This window comes from Nyctibius grandis, chromosome 7 (genome assembly GCF_013368605.1).
Source record: "Nyctibius grandis isolate bNycGra1 chromosome 7, bNycGra1.pri, whole genome shotgun sequence".
Lineage (NCBI taxonomy): Eukaryota > Metazoa > Chordata > Aves > Nyctibiiformes > Nyctibiidae > Nyctibius > Nyctibius grandis.
This window is the reverse complement of record NC_090664.1, coordinates 53555778-53582313: the sequence shown is the minus strand read 5'-3', so window position 1 is coordinate 53582313 and position 26536 is coordinate 53555778. Positions and strand designations below refer to the sequence as shown.

Below are 26536 nucleotides of genomic sequence, written 5' to 3'. Positions count from 1 at the left end.
TGTTTATCAGTGAGGACAGGGCAACACATATGTATGTTTATAAATGGAGGCAGGGCATCTTGCAATCTGGTGCAGCCACTATGAGCGTGGGAAACCTGTCTCTCTTACTTTAGTGCTCATTTCATATTTTCTACACAGCAATTTTTATGTGTGTGCACATACACTTACGGGTCACTGATTATTCATCACTACTCATATTAAAGGATAGAGGATCCAGGATAGAAAGTACTTTGTTTTTAATTTTTTTCCCCCTTTTTTACAGCATACTTTGCTAAGAAAGAAGGCACCTCAGATATTTTGCTATGTGGTCCTGGTGCTGGGTAAGTGCACTTACGAATATTTCTTGTTTGGAAGTTTTCTCTGCCTCAGTGCTTCTGTATTCGCTCAGTCATAAGAGAGGAAAGCAGAAATTCCAGGCTTTCCTTGAATGCACAGGAACACAGACAACAAAATACAGTAAACAGTCAGACCATTTAATACTTTTAGAGAATGAAGCATGAACCTGCAGTTGGCTTATTCAGGTCTCAATTCCTTCAAGCCCTTCCAGAAGCGCTGTCTTCCTCTTCCCCACAGATGTACAAGAGAACTGAAAACATGAAGGATCTCAGATATAGCAGAGGACAGACACCCTCCTCTCTGTAAAGGCTCATGAGTGTTAAACTGGGAAACCCAAAACATGGATTTTGGAGGGCAGGTTTGGGCAAGGAGGGAGATGTGGCTGCTTGGCAGGGGATGAGGATTGGTGATGAGGGAGTTGTCTGGGGTTGTTGGTCTACTCCAGCCTGTCTTCTTCCTTTGTTGCTGGGTTGTGGGTGCTGCTTTTTCCATCCTACTTTCCAGTCAATACTACCTGGAGTAGAAAATTGTTTTGCAATCTAATGAAATGCAGAGCTGAATAATAATCAGAACTTTCACGTAAGCTGAAGTTTACATTGAAATCTGCATGGTTAAAAGAGCTCCACTTTTTGTTATTACTTCTAGGACCTGTCCTCCAGACTATGTATGCTTGAGAATTGGGCCAAATCCTGATTATGGTTTCACTAGTTTTGATACGTTTGGCTGGGCTTTTCTTTCCTTATTCCGCCTGATGACCCAGGACTACTGGGAGCGTCTCTACCAGCAGGTACCAACTTTGTGCATAATTCAGAACTAGTCTTCCAAGGGGAGCAATAACTGAAGCACAAAATGTGTAGAGAGGACAAGAAACCTCAAATAAAAGCAATAGCTGCACGTCATCGAGCCCACATCCTCCCTTCTCCCTTCCAGCAAGCTGTGACTTCTTGAAAGGGGATGCTGAAGTGCTTCCCAGCAATAGCCCTATCACCCTGCTGGTTTAGGGACTTTAAAATAAGCACTAAAAGGGTTCTGTATTGTCCTTCAAAAACATAACAATGCCCTCTCAGTTGTCCTCATGGGGTATATGATCAGTGATTCATAGACGATGGTATAGGAAGAGGGAGAAAGAAGGGCCAGGGAAGGTGTATTTCTGTTTAACCTTCCTAAAAAATTGTGTCTAGGAAGCTGAGTGCTTCTAAAGAATTTCAGAGACACACTGAAAGCCTATTCGGTATTTTATATGGTAATTTTTATCTCTGGGATGTGTTGCTTACAGACCCTCAGAGCTTCTGGGAAGGTATATATGCTCTTCTTCATGCTGGTCATCTTTCTGGGCTCATTTTATCTAGTCAACTTGATTCTAGCTGTAGTAACAATGGCATATGAAGACCAGAACAAGGCCACCATTGCTGAAACGGAGGCAAAGGAAAGGAAGTTTCGGGAAGCCATGGAATTATTACAGAAGGAGCAGGAGGTATGTAAATTACTCCCTAGCAAGCATTAGTCTCAGTGCTTTGTTGTCAGTCACATCAATGTCATCACAGAAAATGCATCACTCCTGTATACAGCTGTATATGGCACTCATGGGAACAGGAGCAAGTGATAACTCATTGAAAGTAGTGATTCCTCGAGCTACAGGAGCCATTCCTTGTTCAGCTGTGTATTTTTCCTATGAAACAATGAATTTTGTTGTGGATAATGAGCATTAAAGGCTGCTGTTACCATAAGAAAAACAGTGGTTTAAAATCTGGAAAATGTAAAATTCCATCAGCTCTCGGTTTCCAAATAAAATGTAGTTGTTTTTTAATTTTTCTTTTATTTTATCATTGTGGACTGGTGAGCAGAGAAATATACAGCAATTCCATTGATCAACTGCATTAACATCTGAGCTAAAACCTATTGCAGTTGAATGAAAAGTCTCTTGGTAGCTTAAATGGCTTAGAAGCTTCTGGGACAAAATACTCCTGTGTTTTGAAAATATTGTCCTAAATTCAGTATGGAAAGGAAAGTCAGATATAATGTGAATACGGTCCCAAGGATCCCCAATGAAAAGACAGAATTTTAATACTGTTTGAGCATTTATTTGGGGAAAAGCATATATTCTACAGCATTATTTTCAAACTGAGTATTTTTATTGTAAGCAAATCTGCCATATGGAGGAATAGGAGCTATAACGTGATTATTTTGCCCCTGGCATGCCCAATACATGCCAACATGTAACATACTGCAAATAGCAAATTGTTCAGGGCTCCATATGTTGAGGAAATTCTCTCCTCTTTCTTTTAGTGTTATCACATATTGGAAGATTTTTAATGAGTTTTGTGAAACACAAATTGTGAAGAGGAAATAACATAGAGCACAGAAGTGTTTTCTTTCTGCTTATATCCAAAATAGCCAGCAAAAATATCATCCATGTTTTTGTTTTAATTTCAGTCATTGGCTGTTAGAGGAATTGATATCCTGTCAATTAGCTCCTTTGAAGACTCTTCTCTGTCTACCAAAGAAATCAAAGAAAGAAGCAATAGGAAAAAGAGAAATAAGTCCTTGGGGATAGAAGATAATGAAGAAAAACAATTCCCCAAGTCACAGTCCACAGACAGTCAACGAAAGTTGGTAATCTATTGTCTGAATCTGAGATCCTTATAGTTTTTCCAATTTTAATACTACGATAAATTGCTTGAAAGCACAAACCAAATCCCATTACAAACACTGATCACTCTTAAGTCTTTAAAATAAACAACTGTTTGGGATAAGGAAGAATTATATGTAAAAATTAATTTGGAAAGGAAACATTATAAATGAAGGTTAAAATACTTTTTCTATAACATTGAGAAATAGAAAAAAGTGAATGACCATCAGAATTTCACTTTCGTACCATCATTCTGTGTTAAAAATTTCTTACTTAAAATATAGATATAAAGCTTATCACAAAAATAGCTGCTACAGCTGACAGGATTTTATTATCTGCCTTTTAAAATCTAAGCATAATCCTTCCTGAAAAATCTAAATCAAATAAGAGTTTTGGACTTGAAATGCTTCATAGGAAATGTTATGAAACTCTAAGCATTTCTTGCTTCCCAAAATTTTCTCTATGATATTATGCCATTCTCTCTTTATTCCTTTTCCTGGGCTTTTAGTCTTTCCTTGGCCTGGTATATGGTCCCAATTCAAATCAGGTGAAACGCAGACTTAGCCATGGGAGCGTGTTCAATTTCCAAATACCTGCTTTAGAAGTTGACTCCAGAACGGATTTTGGTGATGAGGACACCCGCAGTGCTGGGGAACATGAAATCCAGTGTCGGTCACTGTCAGTCACGCAGATGGGAAGACGCTCCAGCGTGCAAAGTCAGATGAGCCACAGCTCTCACCCCGCTACCCCAAACTGCGTGCAGAGCAGCAAGTGGGCTAAGGTGGATGACTGCAATGGAATGATTTTAGCAACGGGAGGAGGAAGCAGCAGGGTGCACAGTCTAGATCCAGTGTCTTCTGAAGGAGTAATGCTTCCACCGGTAATGGAAGACCCGGGAAAGGGTGAACTGGTAAGTAAAAGGTATTATTTTAACTGTATACTTCATATTATGGTTTCTCCATTAATGACAGGTTCTTCTTGTCTTACAAGTTTCAGTGAAATGGCAGTGATGTGAAATCAAGTATACTGATTAGTTGTCGTAGAAAGTGTTTTTTAATACTCTGATAAATTCCCAAAAACTAGAGTTCATTGCTTCAGCATTCCTCTTATAAACCCTGTTTTCCTGCTATGCACAACTTATACTAACATACTTTTGAAGGTTCTTAGTGCTGGAATTATAAGTCACCAGAGAGTCTTTTTATCCCATGCACTGTCCAGGGAGGTCATTTTGGGCAGTACCTGTAATTTCTTTTCTCCTTCACAGTACCTTTAGCATCATGCAGACACTTTGTCGGAAAGTTCTCCAAGAAAGCAGAGATGCTCTTCTACAAGTTTATCCTTCATCTCTTTCCTTTTCTGTTAGTCTCTGGAATATTACCGAGGCCTATTTCCCCTCATACACTTATTTCCAAGGTTTGTTCTTGCCCTGTTGCGCTTATGTGCTCGCAGGATCCATTTACTACAGCATTATTACTGAAGAGTAGGACCTTCATTCTCAACATCTATTACATCTTTTGAAAAGGTACATTTATTTGGCTGCATGTCATTGCTCCTATTAACTTTCGTAGCTACCCATCATCACATCCTACTTCATTTTCTTCCTGTGGTATCTCCCTAATCTTGTTTACTTCTTTAAGCAGCCAGCTGTAAATGATGAGAACAGCATGATGCATTTGCCTCCTCATCTGTCAGTAGAGTACTTTAATGAGGCACTTCAGAGACAAAGGGCAGCAAGCGCAGTCAGCATAATTACCAGTGTCTTGGAGGGTAAGTGGTTCCTCATTATGCTTATTTCCATCCTAAGGTAATACTAGCATGAAAGACCAAAATGTCAATACGTTTCTTAAAGGTTAACAGAGATTTGTAGGTGTGTAGTTAGGAATTTCATCATTAATTTGGCTCTTTTTTTAAAAAAATGAGTTATCACACAGTCTTTATGTACTGGAACACATCCTTTGCCTATCGTAAGATCTCGTTTTGTGGGACAGAATGTGAAGATGAGTGGGTGAAAGGGGTGAAAGGAGTTTCTCTAGCATCTGAGGTGCAGGACTAGGATACTGTTTTCTCCTCCTGACCCTGCAACTTGTGATATATCACTGGCAGAGACATAGACCTGCCAAACCCAACAATAAGATTATGCAAGCAAAACCAGTTGTGGCAATTCTGGGGCTTTGAGTACTTAACCTCACTATTTTATTCCTTTCCATGTGAGGTTTTTTGGGGGGTTTTATCACTGGCAGTTATTTTGACAACTGATAGTTTTGTTGCAGATCTTACTGAAAAATGTCAGCCCAAGTTGTTCAGGATGAGGAAGTTTTGTTTTGTTTTTCTTTGTCCCCGTTGAGAAGCTCTATCACTAGTTCTCAGATGACAAGCATGGGATTTAGCAGAGGGTTACTGTTGTGGCAGGGATGTCTCTTTTCTTAAAATTTTTAAATTTTTCTTGTTTGTTAGTTGACGTAGGGACTACATGAATGGTAGAAAGTGCAGCGAAGCTTTGGGGCTCGGAGTGAGATGTGAGGCTTCCTTTTTTCTCTCTGGTCCTTTAAATATTTGAAGTTGTTATTATACCATCTTGCTCAGTGATAACTGTTTAATTATAGTGGGGTTTTCTTTTGCACTTAGAACTTGAAGAATCTCAGCGGAGATGCCCGCGATGCCTGAATGATTTTGCTTTAAAGTATCTAATTTGGGACTGTTGTCCGCTTTGGTTGAGAATCAAGAAAAAAGTGGCAGCTTTCATAAAGGATCCTTTTATTGATCTCACCATCACTGTTTGCATTGTGGTGAACACTTTGTTCATGGCACTGGAGCACAATAATATGTCAAATAGTTTTAAAGAGATGCTTAAAGTAGGCAACTTGGTAAGCAAATTCTCAGCTATGTGACATTTTATACCAAGGATTGATTGGTGGGTGTTTTCACTTGAGACATAAAGAGTAACTGTAAAAATTAAAGATTAGTGAACTCTGCATTTATGAACTCTAAATTTTTAATATAAACAATTCTCAGATTTTATTGATACACTTCTAACGTACTCCTGAGAAGGCAGAAAACAATCCTCCCATTTTAATTGAAAGTGCATTAGAAGTTCATAGAAATGGGTTTTGTTGACCTGCCCATGAGTGTTATTTGTGAGAACATGATCTAAAGATAAGATAAATTCATTGCTACTTTTAGGCTGATGTTACTGTTTCTTTGTCACAGGTTTTTACAGGAATCTTCACTGCAGAAATGATCTTAAAAATCATCGCTCTAGATCCCTATTATTATTTTCAGCAGCCCTGGAATATTTTTGACAGTATAATTGTCACATTGAGTTTAATTGAACTGAGTTTACCCAGAAACAGAAGCAGGAAAGAAAGGCGGAAAGGAGGAACCTTATCAGTTTTAAGATCCTTCAGACTGGTAATGCCTCATGCTTACTCAGTTGTATAAAACATTATGTTATGAATATAATAGGGAATACTTCTGTTGTCTGCAGTTAGGATGCAGGAAATTATTATTTTTAAAAGTTTTTTTTTCTTCTCTCAGCACCAGGAATAAGAAACACAGTCTTAAACTCCTTGTGATGTTAGAATCAGAGTTTAATGACATACATATTTTTTTGAATATACAAAGAAATATTCAGAGGAAAAAATATTCCAGAGTAGGCATGTTATAAAACTGGTGTCAAAAATTAAAAACTAGCACAGGAAACTTCAGAAAAAAATGTCAGAGTACGAATACAGAATACCTAAAATTAGGCGTGAAAAGATGTTAAGGATTCATATAATATATCGTGGACCAATTTAGGTTGCTTTAACAAAAGATAGACTCCTTTTGTAGTAATATAGCAGCCAGTCCCCCAACTTTGGTTCTTTGTGTTACATGTAAGTTAGGCACCGTAACCTACATCAAGTGCATTGTATGGATACGTTCCTGTGTGGGCTGAACACTTGTCAGGGACTCAGGTTAGCCTGGTCGTTTACAAGGCGGTTAGTTTATGTTTGCAGTGTTGACCAGTTAAAAAAAAATAAATCTATAAATACTTTTTTAAAAGTATTAGTGTCACAGTGCCACAAATATTACATTGCTGGAATAGTTCAGAATATCTGTAAAATGTTTTTTGCAGGATTTGAACGGTGCAAAGATGGGTTATCTCCACCAATGTCTAACACTATGTTTTATGTTTCTACACAGCTGAGGGTCTTCAAACTGGCAAAGTCCTGGCCAACTTTAAACACTCTAATTAAAATAATCGGTAACTCGCTGGGAGCACTGAGTAATCTGACCCTCGTCCTGGGAATCATTGTTTTCATTTTTGCTATAGTAGGGGTGCAACTGTTTGGGAGAAGCTATGGGGAGAACAGCCATAAAATATGCAAAAATGGCAAGCCACGCTGGCACATGATGGACTTTTTCCACTCATTCCTCATCATTTTCCGAATTCTATGTGGAGAATGGATTCAGACTATGTGGGACTGCATGGTGGTTGCTGAACAACCACTGTGCCTTCTTGTCTTTCTTCTCGTCATGGTGATAGGAAATTTAGTGGTGAGTTTTCCAATATATTCTTCTCTTCTTTCTGTCTATGGTAGAAACTACCATAGAGATACATATACAAAATTGTCATTTTGTAAACAAAAGGTAATTTCCCTAATTACAGGTGGAGGAGTTACCTCTGTGTGTTATAGTCTGCAAAAGCTTCTTTTGCCTTTCACCTCTGAGCCACTGTCCATATTTTCACATTTTGTGCGCTTTGCATGCAGCATCACTTGACCTTTTCATGTGGCAATGTGACGAAGAATATCTTTGCAGTAAATATAATACAGGCAACTATGTTTCTTCATGTCTTGGGATTTGAATGTAAACAACCAGTAAGGCTTATGGCTTACCTGCTTGAATTAATGGAGCTAAGTGCTTAAGTCCCTTTGTAAATCAATTTTTTGTTTTTTAAGATCTCATGCAAATATTGAATTCTTTATCAGCAGATGGCAGAATCTACACTCCTACCACTGAAATCAACATTTTCTTTAGTCACGTCTAAGTACATTTACACCCAAGAGCTAGATCCTGCTATGGCATACCCTCCACAGGCTCACACACCTGTGCTGGGGTGTAAGGGGCAGGCTGCCTCCCTGGTTCTGTTCTGTCCTTTCTTAATGCCCAAATGATAAAAGTCTTTTTTTTTTTTTTTTAGTAGCTTCGTTTCTCATGTCATTCTTACTATCATTCATATATCAATCTTCCCTTAATATAAGAAATTGCTGGAAAAAATTAAGTTTAGGCAGCCCTTTATGGGAAATATCTGTTCTGTGGCTGAATCCCAACCCCCTGAGTTTAGTGTCGTGGCTGTTCTACACTGCAATGATCAATTTCAGTGATAAAATGCTGTGAGTGATATTCATATCACATAATGATAACTGTCAAACTATTAAGTGCTTAGCCTGCGCTCTTTGTTTAGGCTTTCTTATTATGAAAGGAAACAGAGAGGTATCTGAGAGTGAGATTTATTCCAACCTAAGGTCAATAATTAAGACAGATGGGATGAATTGGTCTCTGAAGGGCTAATGTTCTCCACTGACTGTGGTCCCTGGATGACTCAGGGGTGCTATCTGCCCAGTTCTGGCATGATAAAAATTAAGATACGTAGATCCCATCCCAAACAGAAACATTAGGAAAAAAATTAAATTCTTGCATTCCCTTGGAGAAAAAAAAAAAGGTGGGGTTTATAAATTCTTCTATTTAAGTGTACTCAAAATCAGGGAGGAAATCTCACTTCAAGCTTCTCTTGATTTTGATTTTTGTGGTAGTGTTGCAGATGTGATGAATCGCTGGGTCTGAATATGATCTCACGCAGGATTTCGGAAGTAGCTCCACAGAAGCCTGGTTTAATTATAGTTTGAAGAAGGAAGAGACATTATTAAACTGACAAGCCATGACCATAGCTTATATTACTATTATAACCTTTGAAAAGTTGTTTTGGCCAAATAATGCATTTGGCATGAACAGATCTGTTTTAGCTACTATTTTAAAGAACTCTTTAGGAGAAGAGAGTCACGGGAACATTGGACTTCCTGAGAGAGAAGTTTACTTCATCAACCATAATGTGATTAGTCATAGTCATTTCATTATTACCTTGTTTTGGTTTGCTCAGTAAGTGAACATTGATAGTATCTGTGTTCTTCAAAGTTAGAACTTAGAGTTCTGAATGCTACTCTCCTGACTTCTAATTTTATTATTATTTGAATGACCTTCAGGTTCTCAACCTTTTCATTGCACTACTGCTGAGTTCCTTCAGTACTGACTGTCTCCAGACAGCGGAGGATGACGGAGAGATGAACAATCTTCGTATTGCCTTCGCTCGGATTCACAAGGGATTTCACTTTGTGAAGAGCGTTACATGGGATACCTGTTGCGGAAAGCTCAGGCATATAAAGAAAGCACACAGGAAGAAAATAAAATTGACTGCACAGAATTCACTTGGGTTCAAGCGTGAAGAAATAAAAAATTGTAAAGAGAATTACAATAATGAGTGGACTGAGAAAAATGGGGACAAATGCTCAGGCGTTGAAGATTTTGTTACCAATCCCAATGTATTTGTTTGTGTCCCTATTGCTGAGGCAGAGAACACAAGTGAGGGTTTTGAAGATGATGATAAGCTGAGCACATTTACAGACATAGAATACAGCAAACAGGTAATAAATTTCTGTATTTGTATTCAAACAGTAGAGTGCATATATATATATATATATGTAAAAGGTACAAGACTGTCTCTAACGGAACAGGGTGGCATATGTTAATCCATTTCCAGAGAGTTACCAAATTTTGAACTAGAACTAAAAGTATGAATGTTTAGAGTGAGGGTGAATTATCACTTGGAGCCTTTTAAAAATCATAGTAGTCTTTCATGGTCTCAAAAGAAAGGCCATAAATTATTTGGTTTGCTGCAGGAGTTCCTAGCTGACACGTTGTGTTACACACAGGTAATCACACAGCCCATAGATTGTTCATAGACAATGGTGGCAGTCCTTTCATAGAATTATAGAATGTTAGGGATTGAGATCATCGAGTCCAGCCCCCTTGCCAGAGCAGGACCAATCTAGGGCAGGTTACACAGGAACGCATCCAGACGGGTCTTGAAAGTCTCCAGAGAAGGAGACTCCACAACCTCTCTGGGGAGCCTGTTCCAGTGCTCTGTAACCCTTACAGTAAAGAAGTTCTTCCTCATCTTGAGGTTGAACTTCCTGTGCTCTAGCTTGCATCCCTTGCCCCTTGTGCTATCGCAGGGCACAAGTGAAAAGAGGTTGCCCCTGTCCTCTTGACACCCAGCCCTCATATATTTATACACATTAATCAGATCCCCTCTCAGTCTTCTCTTCTCCAGACTAAAAAGCCCCAGATCTCTCAACCTTTCCTCGTAAGGCAGGTGTTCCAGTCCCTTAATCATCCTCATAGCCCTCCGTTGGACTCTCTCCAGTAGATCTCTGTCCCTCTTGAACTGGGGAGCCCAGAACTGAATGCAATACTCCAGGTGAGGTCTCACCAGGGTAGAGCAGAGGGGGAGGAGGACCTCCCTCAATCTGCTGGACACAGTCTTCTCAATGTGCCCCAGGATACCATTGGCCTTCTTGGCCACAAGGGCACATTGCTGTCCCATGGATAACTTGGAGTCCACCAGGACTCCAAGGTCCTTCTCCATGGAGCTTCTCTCTATCAGATCGCCTCCTAACCTGTACTGGTGCAAAAATAAAATATTTGGCATTATTTACATGAGAGAGAAAAAAAAAGTATGTTCTGCCTAAAAAACAGTATCATGGACTCATAATATGAATTTATAGCTCTAGTCCATTCTTTATATTTGCCCTTGTTGTGTGTAGTATATAGTAATTATTACAACAAGGTAAGGGTAGCTCTATTAAGGTCATGTTTCTTATACGGTAGCATATATTATTCTATTTCATTGTTTTCTCTGAATTTTTCAGTTCTATTTTAAACATAGAAGATTGCCATTCTGGTTTCAAGATTTCCCACTTTAAGTTTCTGTCTGAATTCCTGTGCAAAATTTCTCACTTAACTTTTGAATACTTCACTAAAATATTAATTCCTTAGTTTGCTTCATGTCGGTTGGGAAAAATTTCCCTTCCTCTGTACTTAGGTAAAATCAGAGACTCAAAATGATCATGTTTTATGACTTTTGTCTGGACAGTCCCACTTTAAATGAAATACATATCTTATCTTTCTTTCCCCTCCAACTTGTCCACCCCCCAAAAATGGAAAAGAAACCCTCTCTAATCCAGAGATTATTTTCAGGATGAAAATCGGTTGAGGCAAAGGGGAGAAAGAGGGAAAAATTCAGGAAGCTGGAGTAAAGGATCAGGATTTTCCTCTGAAGAATTCAGTGTGCTTTACCTAGGAAAGGATAGGAAGGATGAACCACCATCACCGGAACAAAAAGAGGTAACAATTTTTTTTCTATGGCATTGACTACTGGTCAAGCACAAGTATGTTTCTGTTCAAGGATTTGCTGGGGTGGAGTTTAGTAGCAGCAGTGACTCTGAGCTTGCAGTAGCTGGTCTGACTGGTTAATGACAGAGACAGAACTTTGTGAATGAAATTGAAGCTGTGCTGGGTTTCTAGGTAATGAGTTTTAAGAAAAATGTGTGTATAGGAAAAAGAGTGTTTAGAAATGGAAAAACTAAAAATAATTCAATACAAATGGCTAATTTATAAAATTCTCTGTTACTTTCAATTTATTGAAATCGAGTCCACAAAAAAAAGGAGAGGAGAAAAAAAAAAGTCATTAAAAGAGAGATATGCCTCCAAGTGAGAAATTCCAGCAAGTTTACCTGTGTCTTAACTATCTCAGTTTCAAGAAACATAATACTTTAAATGAGTTTCTCACTATGACATTAAAGATAGTAGTTATTAATTAAAAATATTTTTAGAATAGTTTTGAATAAAGAACGCTTTCAAAAAAAGTAATAAACAGCAATACACAAACATAAAAGAACAAAAGCATAGAGTAATTTTAAACAAACTGCTGACTCATCATACATTATACATGGTGCAATGGGATAGTGAAAAGCTTTGTAACTGGAGAATATATGATGTGATTCCAATTTCTACTTCATAAATACTGTCATGGGTGTTCAGACCCTGATACAACACCAGATATATTTAACTGGTTCTCCTGTTTGAATGCATCTTTCTATGATTCATGGTTTTAACCCAAGTAGTTTATGCTACTTTGAGGACTACATATACTTATAAGCAATCTAAAAACTCTTCAATTTACCAGCTTATTAGGCAGTTAAATCTGGTTCTTGTAGATAGATATTGTAATTATATAGCTATGACCCCTATTTGGATGCACCTATTGGTACTTCTAAGCTCATATACTTTTAATATCACACTTTGTTCCTTTACCAACACTACTTGAAATATTACGACACAGCCAAGTTTTAGTTTTGAATTTTATTTGTTCATGCATGATTTTATTCTTTGGGATCTGAATGTAGAATCAATATCAGATCTTATTTTGCTCGGTAGTTTGACAGCGTCAGCTCTTCTGAAGGCAGCACAGTGGATCTGACAAACCCTGAAGATCTTTTGAGGCAGATTCCAGAGTTTGCTGAAGACTTCAAGACTCCAGAAAAATGTTTTCCAGAGGGTAAGGCTTTCATGGTTTCCCTACCAGGAAGTGAGAAGTGTCAAACCCCAACTTACTTCTCTAGTTATGCTGAGCCAATAGGGTGAGATTATTTTCAGTAAATTTTAGTTATCTGGAAATTGGATAAATAGTCCAAATCATTGTCCCTCTCTAGTCGACAGAGAGTTTGTGGCACCTGAAAAATAAACCCCCCTTTCCTTAAAAGCAAAGGGAATTCCTTCGAATTGGACATGGCACTAAAGACTGGACATGGCACTTAGTGCCATGGTCTAGTTGACAGGGTGGTGTCAGGGCAACAGTTGGACTCGATGATCCCTGAGGTCTCTTCCAACCTGGTTGATTCTGTGATTCTGTAACTGGGACCTGGGCAATGTCATAGACCCAACCCGAAAAAATGAGATTATTATGAGAGTCCAGCAGAGGGCTACAAAGATGATTAGAGGACTGGAGCATCTCTTTTATGAGGAGAGGCTGTGGGAGCTGGGTCTGTTTAGCCTGGAGAAGAGAAGACTGAGGAGGGATCTTATCAATGCTTACAAATATCTTAGGGGTGGGTGTCAAGAGGATGGGGCCAGATTCTTCTCAGTGGTATCCACTGACAGGACAAGGGGCAACAGGCACAAACTGAAACACGGGAAGTTCCATCCAAATATGAGAAAAAACTTCTTTCCTTTGAGGGTGACAGAGCACTGGAACAGGCTGACCAGGGAGGTTGTGGAGTCTCATCTGGAGATATTCAAAACCCACCTGGACACGATCCTGTGCAAAGTGCTCTGGGTGACCCTGCTTTGGCAGGGGGTTGGACTGCAAGATCTCCAGAGGTCCCTTCCAACGCCAACCATTCTGTGATTCTGTGATTATAATGAAGTGAGATGAATGTCACTCTGTTAGACAGCATCAAAGTCACTTTCTGGAATTAACATAAGAGAAGCGTACATGATCAGATCTCACCTGAAAATGACCACTGGAACCAGGCACTTGGCACATCAGATTTGTTAATATTTTGCAACAGTATAAATATTTATTCCTTGAATACCATTTCATGAATGATCTCTGTAACAAACAAAAAAAAGTGAAATAAGCAGAGAGAAGCTGCTAGGACGAAGTTGAAATTCTATAGGGTGATGATCTGGGAATCCCTTCTCAAATCCTTGTACAACATCTTGCTTCATAAGTTGTTACAGGATGCGTTGAGTACTTTTATGAATTCTTCCTACCTAAATGTATGTAACGACATGGTTTTCTTAAGATGCAAAGAAATAGCTCTTGAGATTTTTCTCAAATAACAGCCACTACTGACAGCCGGAGGTAATCACTGCACTCTCAGTATTAGTTGTGAGAGAACAAATTACATCAAGTCAGTTTATAGGCTCATTTCTTCCAAGTGTCTTCTATTAAACAAATTATAACTGTGGTAAAATTCTTCCTGGTGCTCCACTTGCTCTTTGCTCACCCAGTCAGCCTGGCTGACCACCACCATTTACACCCATTCCCCAAGTTTTCTTTGATTCAGTTGTTTTCTGCCCATTCAAGCTGCTCTGTACCACAAAATGATCAGGAGGGAATTCTCCAGCCTTGCATACATGGTCCTACAGCTCTCTGAGCTTGCTTTCCTCCTTCACCCCCAGAGGCAGAGCCTTTCTCTCATCACCACCTTCCCATTCAAACACCGCTTCCTGGATATTTTATCTGATGAGAACCCAGATAAATCAAATCTGACGGTAATTACTCCTATCCCCTCATTGCCCTGTACTGCAGAGCTGTCTTTTTTTTTTTTCTCCCTGTGCCCTTTTTGGGTCAATGGAACTTCTAAAGTGCAGTTTTAAGATTGAATCAGTAGCAGTGAAGCAAGTGGAAATTATTTGAAGCCATTGAGGTGTTGTTTCTCAATGGAAAGTATTAATATACATATAAATACTATTAAGTTATACATCATAAATCCCGAGACAGATCCACCATACCTACATTGCAGTTTGCTTTCTCCACAAAAAAAAAGCACAAATATTGCACTAATAATAGAGATGTCAGATTTCTGAGCTACAGGGTTTTTTTCAAAACTACTTTAACAATGGCATATTGAGCCAGTACAGCTGTTAGAACAAAAGAAGTAAAGAATTTTGTTTCACTGCTCCAGAGATGAAATGTGAAATGTCTTGTTTTGTGCTCTGTAGTCCCAGGCTGGAGTGTGCCTGCTGTGGCCAAACCATTAGACAACACCACTGAAGGTGTGGCAAATCTGTACCTAACACCGATTTCTACACAACAAAATAGTCCCTATCTTATGCAAGTGCCATTCCCTGCCTCATCTCAAATCCCAGACCCACATTACTGGTGAAACTGGGATTATTTAAAGAAAGATGATCAGAATTTTTTGCATATATTACATCCTATTGTATATATGGTTTATATATACAATACTGTATAATATGTGTATAATATATCATATCTATATGGCACATATATACATTTTTTTTTTGTGCTCATATATGACAGAAGCCTTCTAACGGATATTTTTCATGATAATGAAAACATGAATTAACCTAGAGCACACATCAATGAAAATGTTAGCCAAAATGAGTTATTTCTTGTCAAAATTAGTAAGTAATCAAGTCCAGGATTTTGTAATGGGATGGTCAGGAAACATTAAGTGGTCCTGGAGTCATTGTCTGTTATAAGAATCAATCTGGTGAGCTTGAAAGGAGATGTTTCTGTCTATGGAGCTGAAAATATGACATATTCTTGCAAGTTTTATGATATGAAATCACTCCATACATTCATAAGCAAATAAACAAATGAATAGGCTTTGCAAGGCAGGGTATAATGTTGCAATATTGAAGACAACTCTTTACCTTCTCTGTCTCCAAGCCTTTTCGTTCTGGGGTATCTTGTCTCTGCTTTCCAAACAGTGTGCAGAAACAGAGAAAGGCTTTTGTAACATCAGGGTTCTTTCTATGGCCCTGAGGTTTTGTGTGCCCAAACAGCAGGTCACTGAGAGCATGTCCAGTGTCTTAGAAATATCTTGAAACAATGGAAAGTTTTCCAAAGCAGATCCACCTACTTTGTATGTATATAAATAGGAGTCACAAGGCAAACAAAATTAGATGTTTCCTTTTTTTTTTTTCTCATGGCAAAACGTGAAAGAAAAAAACCAACAATGACGCAGTTAATGTGACCATGGACTTGTCCCTGCTGCAAGAAGTTTCTTGAGCAACCCTTCACATGCATGTACATTCCTTCCATACCTTCATTGCTGTCTCTCACTTTCAGGTTGTGTTCGATACTTTCGTTGTTATGTGGGTAGTGCCATAAAGTTTGGAGGAGAGACGTGGTGGAATCTGAGAAAAACCTGCTACGAGATTGTTGAACACTCCTGGTTTGAATCTTTTATCATATTCATGATCCTTCTGAGCAGTGGAGCCCTGGTTAGTGTAGCACAATTTCATGTATTTATTTAGATGCATTTTTAGCTTTAATTTGCACACAAAGAAGTTGTTTTTAGCAGAAAACACAGCAAATATCTTTGAACTCATCAGGAGAAAAAAAAGAAGAGGCTTTACATAGCAGTCATTTATTCACTATTGAAATTACTGCAAATTTGTTATTCATATTATTACAAATTATGAGAGAGTGAACAATGCTAAAAATATATAACTCTCAGAAGCTGTTTCTATTCTGGCTGTATACTGGATTTTTCTGAAAGTTATTTCACAGTAGGGAATTTTTTTTTAATGTCATTAAAACAAATAAATTACTCTTAATACTAAAAAATTGGTTCTCTTGAAAGTATATTTTTAGAAATTCATTTCAAGAAGTTTATACTTTCCTCCTAGGATCCCAGTGTGCATGATGTGTGTCCACAGGGGTGTAGTACACAGATAAAAAGAAAGAGAAGGGACAGGGAGAATTACAAGTTTATCCACTGACATAGATTTGAGTAAAAGATGGGGTTTAGATCTGTGTAAAACACATACAAAATGAGGAAGGGGTCTTGATGATGCTAGACTCCCATTTTATAAATCTCATCTCTGACTTTTGCCATTTATCTATATATTATGCTTTCAGGCATTTGAAGACATTCATATAAATGAGAGAAAAAACATTAAAATTATGTTGGCATTTCTTGACAAAATGTTCACTTTCATCTTTGTTCTGGAGATGCTCCTGAAGTGGGTGGCTTACGGCTTCAAGAAGTATTTCACCAATGCCTGGTGCTGGCTGGACTTCCTTATCGTAGATGTAAGTTCTGCCTTTGGCATTTCTGCACGCGTCCTGACGCCAGACGCAGTAGCAGAATCACTGACTGTTTTCTGGATGCGAAGCTAAGAGTACTCTTACCTCCTTTAATGATGGTTTCAGGATATTGCGCTCTGGGCACTGAAAATATGGGGAGATTTGTTGGTTTGTTTTTTTTTTTTTTCCAAGCAGGAATAAAGGAAACAGATGACAGGATGTTGCTAATACTTTCTTTTGTCTTCCCATTCAGGTCTCTTTAATAAACCTCTTCGGGAGTTCATTTGGTCCCATGAAATCTCTTAGGACTCTCCGAGCTTTGAGACCCTTAAGAGCATTGTCACGATTTGAGGGGATGAGGGTAAGACTGAATACAAATTAAAGCCTGTCAGTACTAATGAGCACGTAATAGGTTTGAAACTCATGACTGTATCTTTATGAGCTTCACATGTCTATTCCAAGTTCAGTTTAGGACCTATAAAATGAATTTTTAAAAGGCACCTCTATGGCGCTCCTCTGTACTTGGCTCCTCCTTATAGACTTTCCTCGAGTGATCGATCCTAAGTGCGGTTGAAACTAAAACTAGACTAGGTAGAACTTTATTCCATTGCTGCTTAGTCATTCTTGTGTTCCTGGCTTACTGACATAGCCAAAAATAAAATGGAGAGTAAGGACTGTGAGAACAATCCTTATTTTTGAACCCTGATGGAAAGCTAACTCAGAGGACAAAATCACCTCCATTCTGAAAGTTATTACTGGATTGATTTACAAAAAACTTTAAACTGTTAAGAGGAGATACTTTACTCAAATTAATGTTCCAAATAGATTTATTCTTTCAAAAAGCAGGAGTGTTTGTAGAATATTTGCTGCCTTTTCCCATCAAAGGAGTACCTGGAACAATGTGAAGCTGCTGGACATCAATTACATTTAATTACAAAACTACCATTGTGCAAATGCAGAGAAAGATTCCCTCAGCCATATGCAAAACACATCCATACACTGCAAGGTGAAACAGTATGATAACCGCAGAGGTATTTGGGCAAAAATCTGGTCTATGGAATATACTCTGGCATGTGGGAACAGATGGTAGAAGTACACATGACATCACTGTTACACATTTACATGGGAATGCAGCCTCAGTGCAGCTGAGATATAGCTGCTCTTGGATATCTTCTGGAAGTGAGACTGAAAGCTCTGTGATTGCAATCTTGTCGCTGTGAAGACAGAGAAAAATTGATACATTCTGTTAATTAATTTAATGCAAATTTTCTATGGCTGGAGTCCATTTTGAAATAGGTACCATCATACTTTCCGTCTTGCTGTGCAGAATGTGTGTGACATGGTCTCCAAAAACCTTCACAAAGCTCTTTCATTTTTCTTCTGATCCACCAAGTTCTTCTTTGCTACCTGACTGCTGAGTTCATTGTCTTCACTGTGAAACTCAAAGATATATTCTCATTGTTTCCTTACACTGCCCCATTTTATGAAGCAATCTGTTGTGTCTTAGCATGCACTTACAACCTACATGGACATTTTCTGTGTCCTACATGTGACATTTTCTCACCTAGCACAGAAAAAGTACCTAGCTCATGGTTATAGACCACAAACGCAATCATGATCTACTGAAAATAATAGATATAGCAAAATACTAGTGGAGAGTTATTACTGGTCCTTTTAAAAGTTACTTTCTACAGTCTTAACAATATAGTCCTCCGCACTAGTGCTTATGGAAGAATCCTTCAGAAGTTTTTTGTTACAAAAGCTTAAAACAAATGAACAAACAATACATCCCCCACTCCAAAACCAAGGGAAAGTCATCAAAAGAGGATGGACTCACATTGTAGTATACTTACGTGTTAGTGGCTAACAGCAGGCCAAAAAGTATCAACTATTCCTTTGAAAGCGTAAGAGATACTATGGACCTTTGAATCTTTGTTCAACGTACCCATGTCAGCTGTGACTAGTATTTACGTGGAAAACATTAGGTTTCTGTTTGCTGAGATGACTAAGTGACTGCTTATTGCACTGAGCAAATACTTGAGCCCATCTTTGTTTAAGTGTATTTGTCCTCTCCCATTTCATCCAAGGTGGTTGTCAATGCCCTCGTGGGAGCCATTCCTTCCATCATGAATGTTCTGCTTGTCTGCCTCATCTTCTGGCTCGTCTTTAGCATCATGGGAGTGAACCTCTTTGCTGGGAAATTTGGGAAATGTGTCAATCTGACAGAAGAAGATTCAGAACTAAATAGTTCAATCAATAACGAAACAGACTGTAGAATGTATAATAACACAGGAAAAATATTCTGGGTCAATGTTAAAGTCAACTTTGATAATGTTGGCTCTGGCTATCTGGCTCTTCTTCAGGTGGTAAGTGCAGCTTGCCTTCGCTAGCTGGCACCATGTCAGACGGGCTTGACCTGCCAGCTCCTGACTCGTCTCTGTGTGTGATGGAAATGAGTGGTATCCTACAGCCTGCTTGTCCCTTGTAGCTGGCTGTTCAAACACTAGTGCTGCTCATGCACACAAGTGGAAATAGGAGGACAAATTAGATCCTACTGTGATTTTCCAGGTGATAAAGTAAGCATCTCATGAACAAGTGCAGTTTCAGCCTCCAGCAGGTTCATGAGACTGAGAGCTGGATTCAATCTCAGAAGGAAATCTGGGGCAAACACTGAACTAATCTTCTGTCATACAGATTTTTTTCAGCCATGAGGGTTGTAAGGCCTCAATAGACCTTGCTAGTGAAGATCTGCCCTGTCAGCATCCTAGACAACATGCTCTGTCCCACCCTAGCAAGCTTTCACATCCTGATAAGGCTGAGAATGCCACACATAGAACAGAGGCAAGTTTCCCTGAAGTCAGAAATTGATGCTATGTGTGTGTGACCATAACAGAGGCTCTTGCTCCAGTTAGTGTCATTTGGATATTGCAAATGATGTGAAGACTTTTACCCTGAAAGTTCAACATGTTTTCCATAATCTCTCATTCTAGGCAACATTTAAAGGTTGGATGGACATCATGTATGCGGCAGTAGATTCACGAGAGGTCAGTCACTGTACAAAAGCGTTATGATTTTTGTAATTTTATATCTGTTGTTTGCACTAAATCTTTCCAGTAATTGTTTTTATCAGCAGATGTAAACATTTCATCCTTGAAGGACTCATAGTATCCTAACCTGCTGTAATGGGGAGTGGAATTCAACTCCAGATCCACTCATCTAAATGCGATTACATATACTGTAAGGTATCCTTGTGACTTCACCTCCAAGTGCCCTGTATGGTTAAAGGAGATCTAGTCAATATGCTCAGAGGAATCTAGGGAGCATTTCAGCTCGCCTTGGATATCTATATTGTTCAGCTGAGCACATCTTTATACTACATTGACTCTACTAATAACTGAATGTCCATCAGCTAGCAGGGGAGTTCAGAGCTCCCACTCACATGGAGGCACCTACGCTCACACATCTTCTTTTATGAAACTCAAATTTGGAGTAAACCCGAATGTTTTACAGTGACATAGTTTAAAGTCCACTTCAAAACATAAACCCAAACTTATCAAGAATTGAGCTATTGTGGATAAGTAACCATTTAAACTACACTGTCAGCCATCACTAGTGCTATTTTGCCTACTGTTTATATTGACAGTAGCATTTGCTGTCTTATCAGAAGTATCATCCAATGTTATACAGAACAAAGTGGTATGTCTTTGGAGGCAAAGAATTTCAAATGAAGAGGCTATCTTAATCTGATCATGACTTCAAAGGAGTCAAATAATTTTAGAAGTAACCCAACATAAAAATGGGGGGGTTTGTGTTTCAATTTTAAAAACTGTTTTTCTTGTTCTGGTTTTGTTTTTATCTATAATAGCCATAGAAGTTTTTTGCTAAGAAGAAAAAAACATATCTAGGCCAAGATTTTTAATGGCAAGAGCTTAGAATCAGACTTCTAAATAATTTGCTTGATTTTTCAAGTACTGTGCAATTTACACCTCCTGTTCTTATTGGACAAGCTGAACTGATGCTTCTGATATGCTTGTGAAAATCATGTCAAGAATGTCCAGTTCAGTAACTGTTTCTGTTGACTTCAGTAGGGCCTCAATCAATTGCAAATGGTAGGATTTTTAAGTGAAGTTTGAAAAGACAAAAAAACCCACAACTATCAGTTTTTGTGGAAAAAAAAAAAGAAATATAAAATAAAAGTAAACCTCATTCATTATTAGTCAAAGACTGTTTTGCTCTACAAGTTTTCAGTGCAAATATATCAGTATGAATTTAATTACCCTGTTCTTCAATGATCTAGCCAGAAACTACATAAACAAACATTGTAAAAGAAATCAAATTAAAGAGTTGTCATGGTATAAATACCTTGTAGTACTATTATTTAGAGTTGTATTTTCTGGTTAGCTGTCTCTTGGGTGTGCTTGATCTATCATTTCCTAAGGTTCCTGTTTAATTTCAAAAGAGATAGCAGTCATCATCTGAGCAATAATGTCCCTACGAGGTCCCAGAATTTTGATGCATCTAATAGTCACCATATGAATATTACTTTCTTCCACCATTTCATGCCCTTTCCAAAAGAATTGTATACATACAATATTTTGTGTTATGCACTATTGGTAGTTTTAAACTATACCAATTTTGTCAGAATTAGCAGTAGGGCTGTAAATCTTAGTTCTTCCTGGAATCAATTTGTGAGAGGATCTGCAATATGAGGATTATTCTGAATTGAGCCCATGTTGTTACTGGTCATTTTTCGTGTTGCTTCTCATTCTTGCAGAAAAATGAACAGCCGCAAATGGAGCACAGTCTGTTTATGTATCTCTACTTTGTGAACTTCATAATCTTCGGATCTTTCTTTACCCTGAATCTCTTTGTTGGTGTTATTATTGACAACTTCAACCAACAAAAGAAAAAGATAAGTATACTAGTTGTGCTCCCAGGCACCTACTATATCTCAAGGTCCTTGAAATACGTACAATCTAAAAATTCTACAGGCATTTACAAGAGTGTTAGTATTATTAAGAAGGAATACCCAGGGTAAGATTCTTCTTCCTTTCTTTTACCCTATAACCTGAACATCCAGCTCTTTCCCAGCATTTTGAAGGCAATGACATCTCTGCAGCCCTTTAAAGTTTTCCTCCTTTTTGGGAACTGAGCATGACAGAAGACTTGTTATTGAGAAAGCAGTCTGGTACACATGCTCTGAGAAATATTTTAGATATTCAACAAGGAGAGGATGTGAGAAGCCAGGGAACGAGTTCTTCCTATCCAGGTTTTCAGTAGGTCCTTTGTTTTTATTCTTTCTGAGCTAGCTGCATTTCACCCCAGCACTTCTGCTCTGTGAACGTATGGTTTGTTCTGCTCAGGTTTTTGGACACAGTTATGAGTTATGGAAAGGCCTAGTACCAGCAAGATGTGAAAAAAGAAGGAATGTTAGATTCCAGCATTTTAGACTTCGTAATTACAATAGTGCTGCTTTCTCACCAAATAACAGTGACATTTCTTTATATACTTAGGTGGGGAAGATATCTTTATGACAGAAGAACAGAAAAAATACTACAATGCAATGAAAAAGCTGGGATCCAAGAAACCTCAAAAACCCATTCCAAGACCACTGGTAAGGCTGTCTGAATTCTTCAAAAGGAAAATACATTGTGAAAGTGCAATTTAATTCACTGAAAAGTGCCTATGTTTATATATTGCATACAAATTATTTATACCGTCTTTACATTGATACTCAGACAGTGCTCCAAAGTCAATTCCATACCAAAAAGTTGCACTGAAAGATTTTACAGGTTAAATATTTATTAAGTTCGCTGCATAAATATTGTTGGGCTTTACGTTCACCGTGGAACTGATTAAACTTCAGGATGGGAAGGGATTTTTTAATGTCATTTTTATATTCTGCCTTTCTTAAATTTCTCTGACTTCATTATAGTTGAGTGACTCTGCAACATAAAAATTGGAGCTGTTTGAAACATGTACGGATGAGTGCTCCCTACTTTCACAACTGATACTAGATGTATTTTTTTCCTCTAGAACAGATACCAAGGGTTCCTTTTTGACATTGTAACATGCCAAGCCTTTGATGTCGTCATCATTATTCTCATCTGCCTCAACATGATCACCATGATGGTGGAAACCTATGACCAAAGTGAAGAGAAGACTAACATCCTTCAGAAAATCAATATACTCTTCGTTGCTGTCTTTACTGCAGAATGTGTACTGAAATTGGTGGCTCTGAGGCAGTACTATTTCTCAAATGCCTGGAACATATTCGATTTAGTTGTTGTGATCATGTCACTTACCGGTAAGTAGAATTAGTTTGGCAAATTCTTTACTAAATCAATAATTATTCTTTTCAGAAAAAATAGTCAAAATTTATCAAATGCAAATGGATGTTGAAATGGAAATAATAATACTGTAAAATGTTGAGGAAAAAGAACTATGTGACCTAAAAAATCCACCATGATTGTATTAGAATAATATGAAATAAGGTTTTTATAAATTTCTACTATTCTCTTTTGATTTTTTTTAAATGAAGGCTGTGTTATGTAAAATCTTTCATAATGGTTCTTTAGGTTACTTTTTCCTAGTGTGAAAACCAGAATTAATAACCCATCATACCAGCACCACATTATGTGATAATTTCCATTGTTACAGATTTAGTTCCAAGAAATTTTCAATCAATCATATAGACAAAAATTGCTGGGTTTTGTCATCTGTGTTTGTAACAGAGAATTGAAATATATAGAGAATATGAAGACTGGAATTAGATTATAGACTATAGAGTTTAGTTTCTGAAAACTCAGGCATAAATAATTGAAAATAAGAGTGTAACAGAATATGAAAGAACAACACAAATGTATTAGCTTTTATTTTAATGAATGCAAAGGAAGAGTGGGGTAAAGAGCTCTCCTGCCAATTTAAGTATTCCTAGTACTGCCAAAATAGCAGAAGGCATTTGAGGGAAGAAAAATATTTCATTTCTTTAGCATGAGTTATGTTTTGGGTGGCAATAAGAACATAGTTATTCCTGAGAAATTAAGTTCCTGGAGTGGAAATCCAGAAAAACGTGTCCAAAACAACTAAACCTAGAAAAGCCAAATCTATTCTAGTGCTACTAGGTCTGTAATTTTTTTCATGTAAACTAAAGATAAAATAATATCTATGTGTAACTATGTCCCTGAATGAACTAAAAGTATTTGTAGAGTGGCACGCACAACTTCTATGTTCATCACTGGTTTTGCTTATACATATCTTGACTATATTATCTAAATGATGACCATAACGTTGTCAATCTTGTTTTCTTAGTTTCACTTTGTACTGACAGTATTTGAAATCAAATTTAGAAGGTAAATACATAACCTGCACCTGCTGAAGTATTCATGCAATGAGTATCAAAGAAACCATCAGTCAACAAGTGTAGACTGACATGGATATTTGAAGTTGTGCATAGAAAGGTGCTTGCCAACCTTAGTGCAACGGGTACAATCTTCTGGTGGCTGAAGAATGTAGTTCATAACTGCTGATTTCTACAGCTCTTTTTTCAACTCTAACTTCTATTAAAGGTTGTTCTCTTAGGGTCTTAGCACGCACACATCAGATATTTTTCAACTGTACAGATATTATCATTTCATCCTACTACTAGTTAAGCAGAAATGTGATATTCTAACCAGCCAATATCCTTTCATTTTTAGCCTTACTGCTTTCTGGCATCGGTAAAGCATTTGAAAATTTCTTACCACCTACACTCTTCAGGGTCATTCGCTTGGCTCGGATTGGACGAATACTGAGACTTATCCGGGCTGCAAAAGGAATTCGAACTCTGCTTTTTGCACTAATGATGTCCCTACCTGCTCTATTTAACATTGGCCTCTTGCTTTTTCTGGTCATGTTCATTTATGCTATTTTTGGCATGGCTAACTTTGCCTATGTGAAGATGGAAGATGGCATCGATGACATGTTCAACTTCCAAACCTTTGCTAACAGCATGCTCTGTCTCTTCCAAATCACCACGTCAGCTGGCTGGGATGGTCTTCTCAATCCTATTTTAAACACTGGGCCACCGTACTGTGATCCAAACATAAATGGTACTATAGGCGAATGTGGTAAACCTGCCATAGGTATTATTTATTTTGTAAGTTACATCATTATATCATTTCTCATTGTTGTAAACATGTATATAGCTGTTATTCTGGAGAACTTCAATGCTGCTACTGAAGAAAGTACAGCACCTTTAGGGGAAGATGACTTTGACATCTTTTATGAAATCTGGGAGAAGTTTGATCCTGAGGCGACTCAGTTTATAACTTTCTCTGCACTTTCAGACTTTGCAGATGCTCTGGCTGAACCTTTACGTGTGCCAAAACCAAACAAAGTTGAACTCATAGCAATGGACCTACCTATGGTCAGTGGAGATAGGATCCACTGCTTGGATATCTTGTTTGCTTTTACCAAAAGAGTGTTAGGAGATTCTGGGGAGCTGGATACTCTTAAAGTACAAATGGAGGAGAAGTTCATGGCTGCCAATCCATCCAAAAAATCCTACGAGCCAATCTCCACTACTCTCAGACACAGACAAGAGGAAGCTTGTGCCACTGTCATCCAGCGTGCCTACAGAAGTCATTTGCTCCTGCGCTCCATAAAACAGGCTTCTTACCTGTACCATCACAGAACTTGCAGTGGTGACACTCTTGGAGGTGCTGCTCCAGAAAAAGAAGGACTTATTGCATCTACGATGGGTGAAAACTATGGTAGGAGTCCGGACAAGTCTGAAACTTTGTCCTCAGCATCCTTTCCTCCATCATATGACAGTGTCACGAGAGGCAGTAGTGGCAACCTCACGGTTGAGAATGGAGAAATTTCAGGTAATCATCAATCTCCAGACATTAAATAGTTCATCAGTGACAATGTTGTTAAGAATATTTTAAAATGTTCACAGAAGCTGATATTGTAAATACATGTCAGCTCAGGCAGCCTCCCTATTGAACAAAGTCTGTTGATCATGATCAGTTAACCGTAGTTAGGTATGATCACTTAACTATTGTAGCTGCTAAATCATAACCTTTGACTCTGGTATGTTCAGCTTTGTTCAATATTTACATATGCAGGGACAAAAGCTGTGAAAGGTTTTGGATCTGTTTGATCAAGGGCACCCTGTTGCAAAGCAGGTGCCACAGTACCTGAGTGCTGTGACATATTTACAGCAGTGATAAGTAACATCTGCTGACATTAACCCTGGTGTAAGAAGCAGAGAAAAGCCCAAGCAGCCACAGATTTGCTGGAGAACAGGAAAAGAATATCAGTGTTAAGATAAATTGCTGAACAGAAAGAAGCTAAAATTTACCCTTAGTGCATTCCTAACTGATACTCTCATTACAAACCTCTTAAGCAAATGGCTTCTGATTTTTTTTTTTTTTTTTATGTTTGGGGACTGGTGTACCACAAACATAGCCACTGCATGATCCACAGATACTCCACAGTGTAGTGGACTTCTTCCAATATGATCAATTTACAGAATAAGCCATGGCATGTATGCTATTGTAGTTGTGTTACTGCAGCTTAATGAAATAATAAATACAACTCTTAGTATTCCAGAAGTTGTACTGAGCTGAGTAAAATCTTGCTTTATATTTTATCTGTGAGGATTTTTTTTTTTAACTTGGTTTCCTCTGACAGTGAGGTGA

General features: G+C 38.1%; 1 protein-coding gene across 1 annotated transcript in view; it reads left to right on the top strand.

The window, feature by feature from the left end:
• LOC137666044 (sodium channel protein type 5 subunit alpha-like) overlaps positions 1-25746 on the top strand; it is a 34419-nt gene extending 8673 nt beyond the window's left edge. The window contains exons 8-28 of the mRNA XM_068405623.1: positions 277-320; positions 982-1123; positions 1613-1810; positions 2770-2949; positions 3474-3879; positions 4610-4732; positions 5591-5829; positions 6173-6373; positions 7148-7501; positions 9208-9645; positions 11261-11407; positions 12500-12620; positions 15888-16042; positions 16683-16856; positions 17104-17211; positions 18938-19216; positions 19841-19894; positions 21625-21766; positions 22364-22464; positions 22887-23157; positions 24548-25746. Of these exons, the coding sequence (XP_068261724.1) occupies positions 277-320; positions 982-1123; positions 1613-1810; positions 2770-2949; positions 3474-3879; positions 4610-4732; positions 5591-5829; positions 6173-6373; positions 7148-7501; positions 9208-9645; positions 11261-11407; positions 12500-12620; positions 15888-16042; positions 16683-16856; positions 17104-17211; positions 18938-19216; positions 19841-19894; positions 21625-21766; positions 22364-22464; positions 22887-23157; positions 24548-25746 (5076 nt within the window). The remainder of the gene's footprint in view (positions 1-276; positions 321-981; positions 1124-1612; positions 1811-2769; positions 2950-3473; positions 3880-4609; positions 4733-5590; positions 5830-6172; positions 6374-7147; positions 7502-9207; positions 9646-11260; positions 11408-12499; positions 12621-15887; positions 16043-16682; positions 16857-17103; positions 17212-18937; positions 19217-19840; positions 19895-21624; positions 21767-22363; positions 22465-22886; positions 23158-24547) is intronic.
• Positions 25747-26536: the final 790 nt, after the last annotated feature.